The 15,560-nt window shown below is 37.2% G+C and overlaps 1 protein-coding gene across 3 annotated transcripts in view; it reads left to right on the top strand.

Annotated features, from left to right (window-relative positions):
* Tmem131 (transmembrane protein 131) overlaps nt 1-15,560 on the top strand; it is a 187,070-nt gene that overhangs the window by 52,955 nt on the left and 118,555 nt on the right. For all 3 annotated transcript variants that reach the window (XM_004633173.2, XM_023717378.1, XM_023717377.1), the window contains exon 2: nt 2,955-3,016. In XM_004633173.2, the coding sequence (XP_004633230.1) occupies nt 2,955-3,016 (62 nt within the window). The remainder of the gene's footprint in view (nt 1-2,954; nt 3,017-15,560) is intronic.

Raw genomic sequence — 15,560 nt, 5'->3', positions numbered from 1 at the left:
CGGCAGAAATTCCTTCTTGGCGGGCGGGGTGGGGGAGATGGTGCGGAGTGGTGGGGGCATCCCAAGTGGGTGGGAGAGTGTCTTGCCCACACCGCGCCTCAGCTGGGACCGGTATTTGGTCCAGCAGGCGCAGGGTAGCTGGACGCTCTCCCATACACTCACCGGACCTGGGCTAGGACTGGGTCTGGGGGTTCCCGGAACGCAGCAGAAATTGCTACTCGGCGGGCAGGGTGGGGGAGGTGCTGCGGAGTGGGGGGCTGTCCCAAGGGGGTGGGAGAGGGTCTGGCCCACGCTGTGCCTGGGCTGGGAGTGGTCCCGCTGGCACAGGGTAGCAGGAAGCTCTCCCACACACTCACCGGACCTGGGCTAGGACTGGGTCTGGTGTAGAATGTACTTGACGTGTGTCTGTTCCAAGATCCTGCATGCCAAGTTAAGAATTAAATGTTGATGTTTCTTTGGTTCAATCCCAACTTCTTTGGTGCTGGGCTATGGTGAGCTTATTACCCCAGGGCTTCCCAATATTGTTACACAAGTGAGAACAGCTGATTACAATAGATATGGCATCCTAGCTAAAATAATGTAATTAGCAATAACAATAGAATCAAGTACCCTTTAGAAACTCATGAACTGCAGTAGGTATTAATTTTGTACCTTAAATCATAGGAGTAAAATCTGCAATTATGTAACAGAACTAATCGTAAATTGGGAGCTTGGACTCCAAGTGTTTCCACTTGGTAGAGTGATTTTATCCCATGGTGGGAAGATTTAAGAAGCATAATTGATATAACAAAGATAACTGAAAAGGAAGTAAAAGCAAGGCTAGAGAAAAGGATGATTATGGACATTTTGAGAGAGAAGAGGAGAGGGCAGAAGAGAATGAATGAGGGTATAAGGAAGAGATTGTCTGAACTTGTTCTCTGGGTTTGGGGGATAGGATTAGTTTTTTGTGGCTAAAGTTTTCCCCAGCCATTTAGAAAAGAGGGAGAAAAAGTGAATAGAAAAGGAAAAAGAAACAAAAAAGGAACAAGTGTGGCCCCAGCTGCCTGCTGCTATTGTGTGTCTTTGTCCTGAAGCACAATGCTGGTTCACCTAACTTACTACCTGTTGACTCGCTTTGTTGTTGTTGCTTCACACTTTTCACACCACTAGTCCCATCCTGTCCTATCCCCTCTCCCACCCTCCATCCTGTTCACCCTGGTTGGAACCCTACTGTGTCATTGGCACTTCCTGTGTCTCTGGGCCTTCTGGCATGGTTCACCAGAGTCACATCAGTGATGGTAATGGGAGGGCCGCCCTTCATGCCTTCACCTGAGTCCTGGCAAAGATAGTGTACTTTTTCTTGAAGCCATTGCCTTTCACTGTTTTTCTTACCCACTTCCCCACAAACTCACTTTTGACTGTTGATCTCAGATCATTTTACTACTTAAAAGCAGATGAGATCAAAAATTGGAGAAAAGGAAGGGCTGCAAGGACAGCCAACATTTTGGACCTAACCTTTCAAGGTCAGTGAAGACTCAGGACATAGGAGAACCTGTACTGTAACACCATGTAACTCAGTTATGTCCCAAATTTTCTGATCAAGGAGATTATGGAGCCACAGAGGAATGTGATCGATGATGTATAGTGTGCCTATGGGGAGTCACATGGAGAGAAAACATTCTCTCAGGCTTTCACAGAGAGCAAATTGGTCAGACAATGGCTGTGACTCATCCACATGGCTGACAGCAACAAAGGATCTACAAAGTGCGGTACAGGGTTACAGGATAAATCCTGAGGGTACTTGACTGACCTTATCAGATACAAAAGTTACATTTCTTGTTATATAGGTCTCATGTTATCTTGATCTTAACCATCCAACAGAAAAGTATGAAAACGAGATATATAAAGTAAAACCATATTAATATGCTGAGCTGTAAAAGGCTCAAGTCAACAACTTCTGTGGATAACTCACTACTATTGTGGACTGCTGGACTGTGTTGTATTGTTTTGCTGAATTCAAGCACCCATAGTATTTAGATGCAATAGAATACCCATCTCTGACAGGACTAAACAAAAAAAGGGGATACAAAGGAAGGACCATTTTGTATTTGTATATACAGAATCGTTAGAATAGGTATACAGCTACTTTTGCTTAATTCAATAGAGAGATTTGTACTAATAGGTTTTTGTTGTTGTTGTTTGGTTTTTTGGGGGTTTTTTTTGGTTTTTTTTTTTTTTTTTTTGCGGAACCAGGGATGCACTTATTCCAATGAGCCATCTGCATATCCCTTGTACTAAAAGTATTTGGACAGGATATCCTGTCTGCTTCTTATACTGTGGATAACCACTAAGAAGATAACAGTGTACAAGGTATTAATTATTAAAACTGTCCTATTAATCAGCTTTGAAACTGTCTCATTGATATTTGTTTCTCAATAAAATAAATTTTTTTTAAAAAGCAGATGATAGAGAATTTCAGCTCATCACAGTTTAGGGGAAATATTTTTATTTTTTTATATAGTGATCTTTTCCAAATCTTTCACTCAATATACCAATGAAAATTACTTCTACCTAGTTGAATTTGATATTTTTGTACTTTCTCAAAATATAGCATAGATATTTTGAAGATAATTTACACAGCCTGAAAATTATTATAACTACTTTGATATTGTGTAACTTTGAAAATAGCTAAAATTCTGAAGTATTAGCTTTATATTCTTCAGTAATCACCATCAACCAGTGTAATGTGTTTTGCTCCTTTGGTTGTTTTGAGACAGGTTTCACCTTTGAGGCAGCCCTCAAATTCATGCTCCTTCTGCCTCAACCTCCTGAATGCTGAGATTATAGCCATGCAACACCACACCCAGCTTATATTTTTAAATGGAAAATTGTGTTCATTAATCTGAGGATAAATGATTTATTGAAAATCAAATTTGTGTTCCTGTCAATGATAGTATATTTTGTTTCCTTTGCAGCATTCATTCAGTCGGAGAGCATAATAGAAGTACTGCGTTTTGATGATGGAGGGCTACTACAGGTAATTTTTTGAAGTTGAAGAATCACTCCAGTGTTAAACCTTGAATAGTGTGATTATTTTTCTTTTAAAAATATAGTCGATTTCTCTGAGCTATATTTTATTAGCTTTATTTATAGGTAGGTCAGTAAAATCATTAGTAATATTAAAACTTTCTCAGCTAAATGAATTATCTTTTAGATTAAATGTTTCTTTAAAAAGCAGACTCAGGCTGGTGAGATGGCTCAGTGGTCTAAAGCACCTACTTAGAACAAGCTTCGCATAAAAGCACGGGGACCACGGTTCAATCCCCCAGCACCACATGCCAGCCAGCCCTGCCCCCTAGTGGACTGAGCTGAACACACACACACACACACACACACACAAATAAAAATAAAAATAAAGCAGACTCATGGTAACATCAAAGTCCCATCAAGCAATTGGTCATTAATGTGTGGCAAGTGTTCATGCCTATGGGTGTGGGGTCTGGGTTAGATTAAGAACTGTAGAATCCTTCATGAAAATTTGTTTTATTTTTTCATAAGATAAAGAATAAAAATTAGAAAACAGTGGAATCTATGGAAAGCTTCTAGAGTATAGAGCCAACACTAAATTCAGATGTTGGACCTCAAAATATTTATCTGGGAGAAAATAGTGTTCTCTGTAACTTATAACTATTGTAGATCTCATGTAGGCCATCCTCCCACTTGCCATCCTAGATACATTTTTAAAATATTAGGCATAAAATTTAAAAGTGTCAGCTGGTATCATGTCCTTCCTTTTAGATATAGTTCACATGTCATTATGAAGCTGAATTCAGGCTTCTCAACTAAAAATTAAATGTAGAATTTCAGAGCTAAAAGAGACAATAAAACCTACCTTCATTAACCCTCTGATTTTTGATAGGCATTATCTCCCTTCTTCTAAACCTTTATGGTATAATGGGTTTGTCATTGCTGTACTCACCACCAGTGTTATGGTAAGGTTTGTTTCCAAGTGCCATGCTGTCTGGAAGCGTAACTAATGAGGTATAGGTTAAGAAAGTAACCCAGGGGCTGGGGAGATGGCTCAGTAGAATAAGTGCTTACTGGCAAGTACAAGGCCTGAGGTCAATCCCCGGTTACACAAAAAAAGCAAGCAGGCAGGCAGGCAAGCACCCCAAACCCCATGACTTCATGGAATGGCACTGGCGCCAGGAGCACTGTCTTTTCACTCTGGCTGTGATCATTACTTTCCTTATATGTGACATTGCACATGAACTTTTTTTTTACTCATTCATAACTAAATGACTTAATCCTGAAACCACATCTCTTGCAGTTATTTATTAAAGGCAAGAAAGTAAAATTACATCCAGATAATAGAGAAACTAATACTATTAGGGACCTAGAATGAGATTTCTATTTGTACTTTTGCAATTTAGATTTAAGTTTCATATACTAAGATAAAGAGAACAAGATTTAAAATGATGGATTTTAAGAACCTTTTTCTCTGATAATGAAATTAGTAACCATTCTGGAAGACACATTTTTCATTGCTTCTAAAATGTCAGATAAATTTATTATTCAACTGGGTATGGGCCCAGGGTGTAAGCCCCAAGTTTAGGGAAAATTGCAAGTTAGAGCCCAGCCTGGGCAATACAGTGAGACAACTCCCCATTTACAAAAAGCTCATTTTTATTTATATATAAGCTATGCAAGAAACACAGCAAAAAGTCTTTATAGAACTGCTTAGATTTTAAAACCAAATAAAAATTGAAGGTAATACAATGAGTTCTGACTTAGTTAAGTCTTTTCCCTAGAAAATGACCTTGGTCTCATTTTTCTAATTCTCTCACCTGTTTCAAGGTGAGAATATGGAGCACTTATATAGTGAACATTTTAACTATCTCCGTGTAGTTGGCTTTTTGCAGGATCTGGAGGGCAGGCAAATCAGGTCTGAGTTTCTGAAAATTCCCTAAATATAGTTCCTTATTGATTGAAAAAGTGTTAGTGTCCAGTAGACAGTAGAAGTAGACATTAGGTTGCCAGTTCGTAATCAGTTTTCAACATTCTGGAGCATGATCTATGTTTTTGCTGTGGGCAATTGTCAGGCTGTGCCTGGATGGACTTGGCAGTGGGGAGGTGCATGGCCTAAGATGAGATTTGTTTATGTTCTTTGGGTCTGCTCAGATGTATGCTCAAGGCCTGGCTGGTGCCTCAATTCTATGGCAATGGAAAGGTGATAGCAGTTGGTTATCTCAGCTCCAGTTAAACCTCACTAAAACAGCAAATCAGGCCAGCCAGATAGCTCAGCAGATTAAAGTACCTGCTTAGGCAGACGCAAGGGCCTGGAATTGGATCCTCAACATGCTGTGCCAGCCCCATCCCCACTATGATTGAGACTGTGCATGGTGGCGCACACCTATAATCCCAATGCTTGGGAAGCTGAAAAACAGGAAGTATCACTACAAGTCCAATCTGTGTAATGAGACCCTGTAGACCCTGTACTAAATACATTTAAAAAAAAAAAAAAAGGGCAAATTGCTGATGTTGAAATGCTGTGTATAATGTGTTACATATCTCCAAATAGCTGAAGAGAAGAACCATTCAAATGTATGTGTATGAATTATTCATTTCCTTATAGAATATTTTCCCAGAAACAAGTTTTAATTTTGATATAGTTATTTTTTCTAACTGATTTCCCAGTAGGTTTGACTATTTCATAGCAACTCCTGGTTTCTAATGATTAGAACGCAAGAATGTACCTGTAACATTTCTGTGGCAAAGTATGTATCTAGATAGATTTCTCTACATTTAAGCTAAAACTGGATGAAGATCAAAGCAACAAACTTATTTAAATTATTTAAAATGTGAATTTGCCTAAGTGCATTCCTTTCCAGATCTGGAACTTATGTTACCCTCTTGTGCCTTGGCTAACATTAAGGTTTTGTTTGTTTGTTGTTGTTGTTGTTGTTATCTTGGTTTTTTGGGGTTTTTGTTTGTTTGTTTATTTGTTTTGCCAAACCAGGGATTGAACTCAAGCCCTTGCGCTTGCCAGGCAAGCGCTTATTTTATACATTAATGTTTTAATCTTCAGACTCAATAATATACTAGTAGAAAATGTCAAGTCATAAAAATATATTCTGAAAAGGTTGGGCTTATTTTCCTTATAAGAATAGGAAAATAAAAGTCATAAATAATTTGTTTAGTGTTTTCAGAGCGGGCATCTGACATCTAGTTCGTTTCTGGCATGTCTCATTTCAGAACTCTTCCCATAGCATGTCAAGTGTGCCATCCTGTCAGATGTGGTTTGTGAATGACCACTTGTTACGTGATGATTAGAAGCCATGATCCCCTTCTTTTTCTCTTTTTCTCTTTTTTTTTTTTTTTTTTTTTTTTTTGTATTTTAGGGAAGGGTCTACAGGGTCTCACTACCGGATTGGACTCATAGTGATCCGTCTGTTTATAGCCTCCCAAGAGCTGGGATTACTGGTGTGTGCCACCACGCCCAGTCTCCAGTTGCCATCTCAGTGTGCCCCAGGGGCAGGGCCAGCACAGCAGGCCCCTACACCTACTTGAAGGGGCCTTGATCCATTGAGCTATTTGGCCTGCCCTTAGCCTGTGTTTTCTTATAGTTGGTGCTTTGACCATTGTTATTACTGATTATCAAGGTTGCTAGGATTTTGCATACTTTTTTGCATACTTACAGAAAATATAAAGATCAAAGGATTCTAAAGGTGATCACGGACAGAAATCTTTGTTACGACTCATCATCATGGGGTTCCCTCTGTCAGATATCTTAACCATCATTTCATCCTAATAAACAGAATGATCCCTTCCTACCCTGTATTTTTGAAATATTGTAGAACAGAGTAACAAGAGGTACTTTATTTCCTTCACTTAAAAGCATTAATCTGTTTTCTAGTCTAATTTTCAAATAAACAAATGAAGATAAAGCCCTGGAAAAAAAGCAGTTTAGCCCTCTATCTTTGTCACTATTCTACCAGAATAATAAGCAGAATTTTAAGATGTTGAAAGGCAAGTTTTAAAATATTCATGAATATAGATATATATAGTTTTGTCTTTTAAAACTTAAAACTACATATAGGAAATCAGGTTTTGTAAATGCAATTCTAACCACCTGAATTAGGGGCCCTATATTCAGTTTTCTCCCAGCGAGTATAAGAGAAGTATAAAATTTTTATTTTATACTTTGTCTTTGTTCTTTGTCCTTAAAGTATTCAAAGTGAGATATATAGGAATGAACAAAATGTGGGTTATTTTTCACACACCAAATACCCACATGGGTACCAACCACCCACTTTAAATACTAAAAATGAAAAACAAGCCAGCACTCCAGTTTTTGACTGTTAAGACTGCAGTTGCTGCTTGGTGAACATATGTGTACGTTCCTTGTGTAGTAGGGTGCAGTTGCTGGGACATGGGTATGTGTATCTAAGTAAAGATTTGCCACCTTGGGGGCTCCAGTTTATAGTCCCATCATCAGGAATTCCTCTTGTTAATGCTTTAAAATGCATGTACTTGTTCACCTTCTCTCACACCTCCTCTTGCTCTGTCTCACCATATTTCATATTTTCTGATGCCTTTTGTGTTTATTTGACCATTTGGATATCCTCTTGGGTTGCTTGCCTTTTTCCCTGTTGTTTTATAGGCATTCTTTATAAATTTTGGATGTAATTGTAATCCTGACTCTTTCCCACCATAACAAAAATTAATTCTATTATATAAGTTCATTTGTGATTATGTGTATTGGAAATGTCTTCTCTCAGTTGATGGATTGTTTTCTGAATTATGAAATATTGACCTCCTAAGAACTGAAATTCTAAATTTTAATGAATTTCAGTCTGTCAGTCTTTCCATTATGTTTAATATCTTTATGTTTTATTAAAGGATGTTTTTGTTTTTTTATTTTTATTTATTGAGACAGGGTCTCACTATGTATTTCAGGCTGGACTTCAACTCAATATGTAGCCCACATTGGCTTTGAACTTGTAATAATCCTCCTGCTTCAGTTGGCATTATAGGCATGCCCTACCATATCCAGCTCTGTTAAAGGATTTTCTTTTCCTATCCCTAGATTATAGTCTTCTAAAATTTAGAATTTTGTTCTTTTGCCTTTTACAGTTACAGCCACAGTTGAAATAATTTTTGTTGTTCTGTGAAGCCGGGTTTTATTTCTCTCATATTCAGTTGTCCTACCACCCTTTTGTGAATATTCCCCAGTATATATACTATTCTTTCCGTGATATTCCTTAGTGACCTCTTACTATAAATAAACTATATATTTAGGAATCTGTTTCTGGGCTCTTTGTGTTCTTGGGTTTACTTTTCTGTTCTAATCCCTGTTCGACACCTTCTTAAATACTATAGTTTTAAAGATGTTAGTTTTAGGACCATGGAGTGAGAGCATGTCCTCTCACTTTGTTGTTCTTCTGCAATCCTTGATTATTCTTTGCCTTTGCCTTCTGTTTGTGTTTTTTAAATTAGCTGTATGATTACATACTCTTGGGGGAGATTTTCATTAGGATTGCACCAAATCTGAAAAATCAGTTTGAAAAGAATTGAAAAAAATCTTTGTGTATAACTAAGATACATACTTAGTCTTAACTAAAATATGTACAGAATACATATTGCATAGAATAATTAATAGTAGCATCTTGACAAATACAATGAGGCAGAACATCCTGTTACTACTAATGCTAGAGCATGAGAGGCTTAGAAGCATCTACTTGAGCCTCTTGAGTCTCTCAGTCTTAACATTTCTTTGGAAACCCAGTTACCATGATTTGAGAAACCTAAGCCACATGTAGACCTGTGATCTGAAGGCCCAGTTGAGATCCTAATAGGCAGCCAGCCTCTCTTTCCCTTCATATAACAGCAACCCCATCAGAAGCACCCAATAAATGTAGCCTGAACTCATATCTGCTTAGGCAGAGTGTAGCGGCCAGCCGGGGTTTGATCCTGGCCCCGCCCCCGGGGTGCACTGAGACAGTGGCAATTGAGACTGAGAGTGGTGGCACACACCTGTAATCCCAGAGCTTGGGAGGCTGAAAATGGGAGGATCACTACAAGTCCAATCTATGTAGTGAGACCCTGAACACCCTGTAGACCTTGTACCAAATACATTAAAAAATAAAATTTTACTGCAGTACACCAGTAACACTGTATTTCCCATTATTTATTTTTAAAAGACATATTTATATTGGGTTGTCTTAGGTCACTAGTTGCCTTATGTAGGTTTTAATGGTTGCGTAAATAAGATTCTTATATTACTTCTGTTGTTCTTTTGAGCCAGAGGTTGGCAAATTTTCTTCTGTAAAGGACCAGATTCTATTTTAGAGTTTGTATGTCAAACAGTCTGTGTCACTAGTATTCATTTGTTCTTGTAGTGTAACAGCAGCTATCGGCAGTGTGTGAGGAGCAGGCATAAGACTTGGGAAAACTCAGGGGCAGATTGGACTTGGCTTATAGGCTAGAGATGACCAGCTTCTAAATTGTTTTGGAAATAGGCATCCTGTTCTTAAGAGAAAAGAAAGAGCTGGGATTTTGACTTACCTTGAAGGCTAGTAGTATTCATCTTTTGTGTTAAATATAGTACTTCTATTACAAAAGAAATACATACTTATAAAAAATTTGTGAAATATAAAAAATAATAAGCAAATACAAATAATATTTATTGGTTATTGACAAGTACTAGACACTCCAGTAAATTCTCAAATACATGAGATAACTATTAGTTTGGTGAGCATTTTGCCAAGTAGGCAATATGCAGAGAGATTAAGTAACGTAACCAAGGGACTAGAGAGTGATAGAGTCAGAATTCAAAACCAAGCTTTTGATTCTAAAATAAAAGTTCTTAACCATTATGCTATTATACAGGAACAAATTGTCTTGAGAATCAACTTATTTCCTTTAATCATTTGTTCTTTGAATCTTAGCTTTGTTTTTCATTCTAGATAGTCAGTTTTACAATCTGAAGGTAATTTTGTTCCCAGAGCAGCCATTTCTCATCAAGTCATAGTTGATTAGCTATTGTTGGACTGAAGAAATGTATGGGATGCCAGACTTTCCAAGGGATATTGTCTTTGTAGCTCTGTAGAGTTGTCAGAATGCTGTGTTATTTACAGTGTTTCCCAAGGTTATGTCGCTAGTGAGGGCAAAAATGTTATTTGAGCACAGGGTTCTTGTATTTTACTTTAAAGCATAGAGCTGTCTGCTCCCCACTTCATCCCTGTTTGACTTTCTTCTCCCTTCACACTATTTTCTGCCTGGTATTTAAAAATAGGTACTAGTCTAAAAAGATTAAATAGCTTTTCAAAACAGCTTTTAAAATGGGGAACAACAACCAAAAAAATCTTTTTTTAATTTTAAAAATACATAGACAAACCTCATACCTTTATAAAAATTAGCTAAACATATTTGAGAGACTTAAATATAAAACATAAAACTGTAATAAAACCTTGAGATAAATCAAAGGAGAAAAGTTTCAGGATACAGGGATAGACAAAGGGTTCTTGACACAAATATAATCCAGAAAGAAAAGATTGATGAATTTAAAATATGCTGTGCACTGGTCTTATACGTACTTCATGACATGACATACCAGTTATTACCATACTGTCTCACAAGTAAAAGTTTTTTGTTTTTTTCTTTAACGGATAATAAATGAAAAAAAGGTACAAGAAAAAGAAAAAAAAAAGTCACAGGACTGTCCTGCTACAATGCTGTATATGGTTAGATTTCTAAATGTCTGTGTAAAAATATGTAATTGTTTATTCATATTTAAATATTTTTCATTTTTTAAATTTTTATCTCCATATTCTGTAGGGACTTAATGTTTAACATCAATACTTGATCAATACCTGTTCCATGTTATGCCTAAGATGTTTGATATTCAGACAGATAGTGAAGTTAAACCCAACTGCATAAGATGTAGGGTAATAATAAGCTTCTCTTTTGGAGGGTTAACAACTTAAGTTTGCAGACCAAAAATTAGAGAAATAGAAGGGCTGCAAGGACAGCCAACATTTCGACCATAGCCTTTCAAGGTCAGTGAAGACTTAGGACATAGGAGAACCTATACTGTAACATCATGTAACTCAGTTATGTCCCATATTTTCTAATCATGGAGATTATGGAGCCACAGAGGAATGTGATCAATGACAAGGTGTGCCTGAGGAGAGTCACATGGAGAAAAAACATTCTCTCAGGCTTTCACAGAGAGCAAATTGTTCAAGCAATGGCTGTGACTCATCCACATGGCTGACACTGACAAAGGATGTACAAAGTGCGGTATAGGGTTACAGGATAAATCCTAAGGGTACTTGACTGACCTTATCAGATACAAAAGTTACATTTCTTGTTATACAGGTCTCACTTTATCTTGGTCTTAACCATCCGGCAGAAAAGTATAAAAACGAGGTATATAAAGTAAAGCCATATTAATATGCTGAGCCATGAAAGGCTCAAGTCAACAACTTCTGTGGATAACCCACGACTATTGTGGACTGCTGGACTGTGTTGGATTGTTTTGCTGAATTCAAGCACCCATAGTATTTAGATGCAATAGAATACCCATCTCTGACAGGACTAAACAAAAAAAGGGGATACAAAGGAAGGACCATTTTGTATTTGTATATACAAAATAGGATAGATATACAGCTACTGTCGCTTAATTCAATGAGAAGAAAGATTTGTACTAATAGTGTTTGGACAGGATATTCTATTTGCGTCTTGTACTACGGATAACCACTAAGAAGATAACAATGTATTAATTATTGGAACTGTCCTTTTAATCAGTTTTGAAACTGTCTCATTGATATTTGTTTCTCAATAAAATAAAATAAAAATATGCTGTGCCGAAAACCAAGTGAAAAGAATATAAAGACAAAATGTAGTCTAGAAGAAAATAGAGGTCACATCTGACAAAAGATCTAGTTTCTAGGGTATGTAATATTATACAATGAAAGCACTAAAGATGACATACATGTGAAAAGTTGGCCAGCATCATTGAAAAATGCAAATTAAGCCCCCACATACGCACAAGATAGTGAGAACACCAGGTCCAGAAAAGGATGTGGAGAAATTGGGTTGCTTTGTACATTGCCGGTGGGTATATAAGTGGTGCGACTAGTATGGGAAAATTTTGGCAGATATTTAGAAAACTAAGCATGCATTTACCAGGTGACCCAGCAGTTACACCATTGGGTGTTTTTTTAGAGAAATAAAAACTTACACTTTCACCAAGACCTGCATATAAATGTTCACAACAGCTCTATTTGCAATTGTCAAAAATGGGAAACAACTTGGATGTGTTTCAGTAAGTGATGTATTAGACTGTGGTAAATCCATGCTATGAAATACTGCTTAGCAATAACAAGGAATTAACTATTGAAACACACAACTTAAATGATTCCCTGAAGAGGATGAGCCCAAGTGAAAAGAGCCAGTCCCAAAAGATTATACATGTGTAATTCCATTTATATGACAGTTTTGAAATGGCAAAACTTTAGACGTATAGTAGAATAGCGTTTACGAGACATGAAAGAGGAGGTTGATGGCTGTGAAAGGGCACACAGACTCCTTGGGGTACTGGAACTCCTCTGTCTCAACTGTGGCAATTGATGCTTGAATCCACATAGGTGGAAAAATTGTAGAACTAAGGACCCACACAAACACATATGTATGTCCAAGTAAAACTAGGGAAATAAGAGCAAATAGATGGGTTATGTTAACATTAGCATTATAGTTGTGATACTTTCTCATAGTTTTTGCAGAATGTTACATTGGGGGGGAGATTGAGAAAATGTTTTTTGTCTTATTTCTTACAATTATATATGAGTCTCAATTATCTTTAAAATTACTTTATATATACACATGGACAAGTACAGGAAACAAAGTTACATGTGGAAAGACCCTTTTTTGTGAACAACAACAATAAAAAGAATCCTTGGGGCTGGAGAAATAGCTCAGAATAAGCACCTGCCTGGCAAGCACAGGGTCCTGAGTTCAATCCCCAGTACTGCCCCTCCCCAAAAAAATCCTTAAAACTGGCTTACAAATATCTTACCCATTTTCAGTATGAAAATATTTGCAGAGAGCCTCATAGGAGAGGTTATGTTGATGAGAACCAAGACTGCAGGTTGGGTTATCAAAGCTGATCTCGTATTTTATCCCCACTCCTGTCCTGGAGGATGTATGCAGTTTTCTCTCTGAATATGACAAAGGAACATAGTCTCACTGCCTGCAAGGAAATGTGGCTCCTCTTCTCACACATTCTTAGGAACAGCTATTCTCATGGCACCAAGCAAGGCTTCCTTCCTGGTAGTACTGATTTGTGTTTGTGCTCCTGCTACCAAGAAACAGGTTTTAGGGGGCTGCAGACCTTATTTTCTTTCCACTACCATTTATGTCAGAGATGCATAACCAGTTCTTTAATGAATTGCATTTAATTGAATTTCTTTCCAACAAACTTAAGTCATCAATTTAATAATAATGCAATACATAGGGGGTAGCCACATTAGAAGCTATTAGCAATAATGGGTAACTTTACCTTGGCTAAGTTAAAGAAGTCAGTATTAGGCATACATAATCTTACCAAGAATGTCTCATAGGATCAGGGATGTAGCTCAGCAGCACAGCACCTGCCTGGTAAGTGCAAGGCCTTGAGTTCAATTACACACACACACACACACACACAGGAATGTGTCATAATATGTATGCAGTAATAAACCTGATCAATGAATTTGAATTCTTATTCTTACCATATGATCTGAACTGCTGCTGATTTGAACTATTAAAGGCTTGATTTATTTGTTTGCTATACTCCTAGAAGAACCAGTAGAAATTGAGACATAGTTGGTAAGACAATTACATATTTTATTCTAATTCAAGATGTTTTAGAAATAAAAATTACATTATTGATAGCTCTATAAAATTCAGATTGTGGTGTGGATTACAGTATTTATGTTTTGAATCAGGTAATTCACTGGGAAGTAAAAAAAAAAAGACTGCGTTTTATAATGTTTAGCAGCATCCCTGATTTCTGTCACCTTGATGCAGATAATGCTTTGATTCCTGACAACTGAAAATACCTTTAGACATGCTAAATACCTCCTGGTACACAAAATTGTCCTTAGTTGAATGTCACTGAGCTATAGGAATAATATTATTTCATGTGGTTTTATTATAAGCATGTCACACGTACAGCTTTGCCTGGGTTAGTCATTTGATTAGAAGAAATCTATTTCTTCTAATATGTGGGAACACAACCCTGTTTGGAGTTGGGGCTGCCTCTGAAAGAGGCTGGCTCGACTTGGTCCAGAACCTGCAGCCTAGCAATTAATGTGGCTCAGGCTGGAGTTAGAGCTATAGAGGGCAGCTCTAATTGTCTATTCTGGATAGATGGGCAGGTGAAAAGTACTGATTCCAAGTTATTCTGAGCCAGTGACATTTCCTTTGAAATATTCCAGATATGTCATAATTGACAGAAAGGCCAAATATGTGGTAGAGGCATTTTCTAGTGCCCTGAGCCCTTCTAGTGAACCCTTACTCTGGGTGTAAGGTTCAAAGGTCTGTACCAGTCATATTGTCTTCTAGGGTGTTCCTTGTGTTTAAGGGATTAATCTTTTTCATGTGGTTTTTTGACTGTTTTGCTTTAAGGAATTGTCCTTGCTCTTTGTTTAGATTTCAGTCACAATATTCTTTCTCCTATTTTTGTCTCTTCATGTGGAATTACAAAAATTTTTACCTTTAAAATCTGTGTAGTTTTTAATGTTGTAACTCTTATTTGTTTGCCTTCATCCTTCTTTTGTAAACATTTTTACCACCTATTTTTGCTTGCTTTTTGATATTTGAATTGTTTATTGCTGAGTTTTAATTTTTAAACATAATCTTTTTTTAAAAAAAGAATGTCACATTTAATCTTACTAAAGATGTTAGTATTTTCCTTTTAGCCCATATTTTCCCATTATGCATCTTTGAAGCATTTTCTTTGTTGTGTGTTTCTGTTCTTTGTTCAGTCCCATTCATCTGACAGCACCACATTGTCTTATGTACTACAGTTTTTTAAAATTGCAATTAAATGTAACAAAAAAATTACGTTTTTACCATGTTTAAAAGTACAGTTTAACAGCTTTCAGTATATCCACCATATTATGTAATCATCCAGCTCCAGAACCTTTTTTTTTTTTTTTTTTTTTAATTTTGTGTGTGTGTGTGTGTGTGTGTGTGTGGCCAGCTCAGCCCACCAGGGGGCGGGGCAGGCTGGCATGTGGTGCTGGGGATTGAACCGCGGTCCCTGTGCTTTGCTAAGCTTGTTCTAAGTAGGTGCTTTAGACCACTGAGCCATCTCACCAGCCCCCAGAACCTTTTTATCTTCCACATCAAAACTCTTTCCCATTAAGTAATTCCCCATTCTTCTATCTCCCTTCCCTCAGGCAAGCTTGATCCTACTTTCTATCTATGAATTTGACTATTCTAAGCACAGTAGCTCATATATGTGGAATCATGCTGTTTTGTCTTTTGTCACTAGTGTATTCCATTTAGTGAAGTGTAGAAGAATTACGCCA

This window comes from Octodon degus, unplaced genomic scaffold, assembly GCF_000260255.1.
Source record: "Octodon degus isolate 3935 unplaced genomic scaffold, OctDeg1.0 scaffold00052, whole genome shotgun sequence".
In the NCBI taxonomy this organism is placed as follows: Eukaryota; Metazoa; Chordata; class Mammalia; order Rodentia; family Octodontidae; genus Octodon; species Octodon degus.
This window is presented reverse-complemented; position numbering and strand designations above follow the sequence as displayed.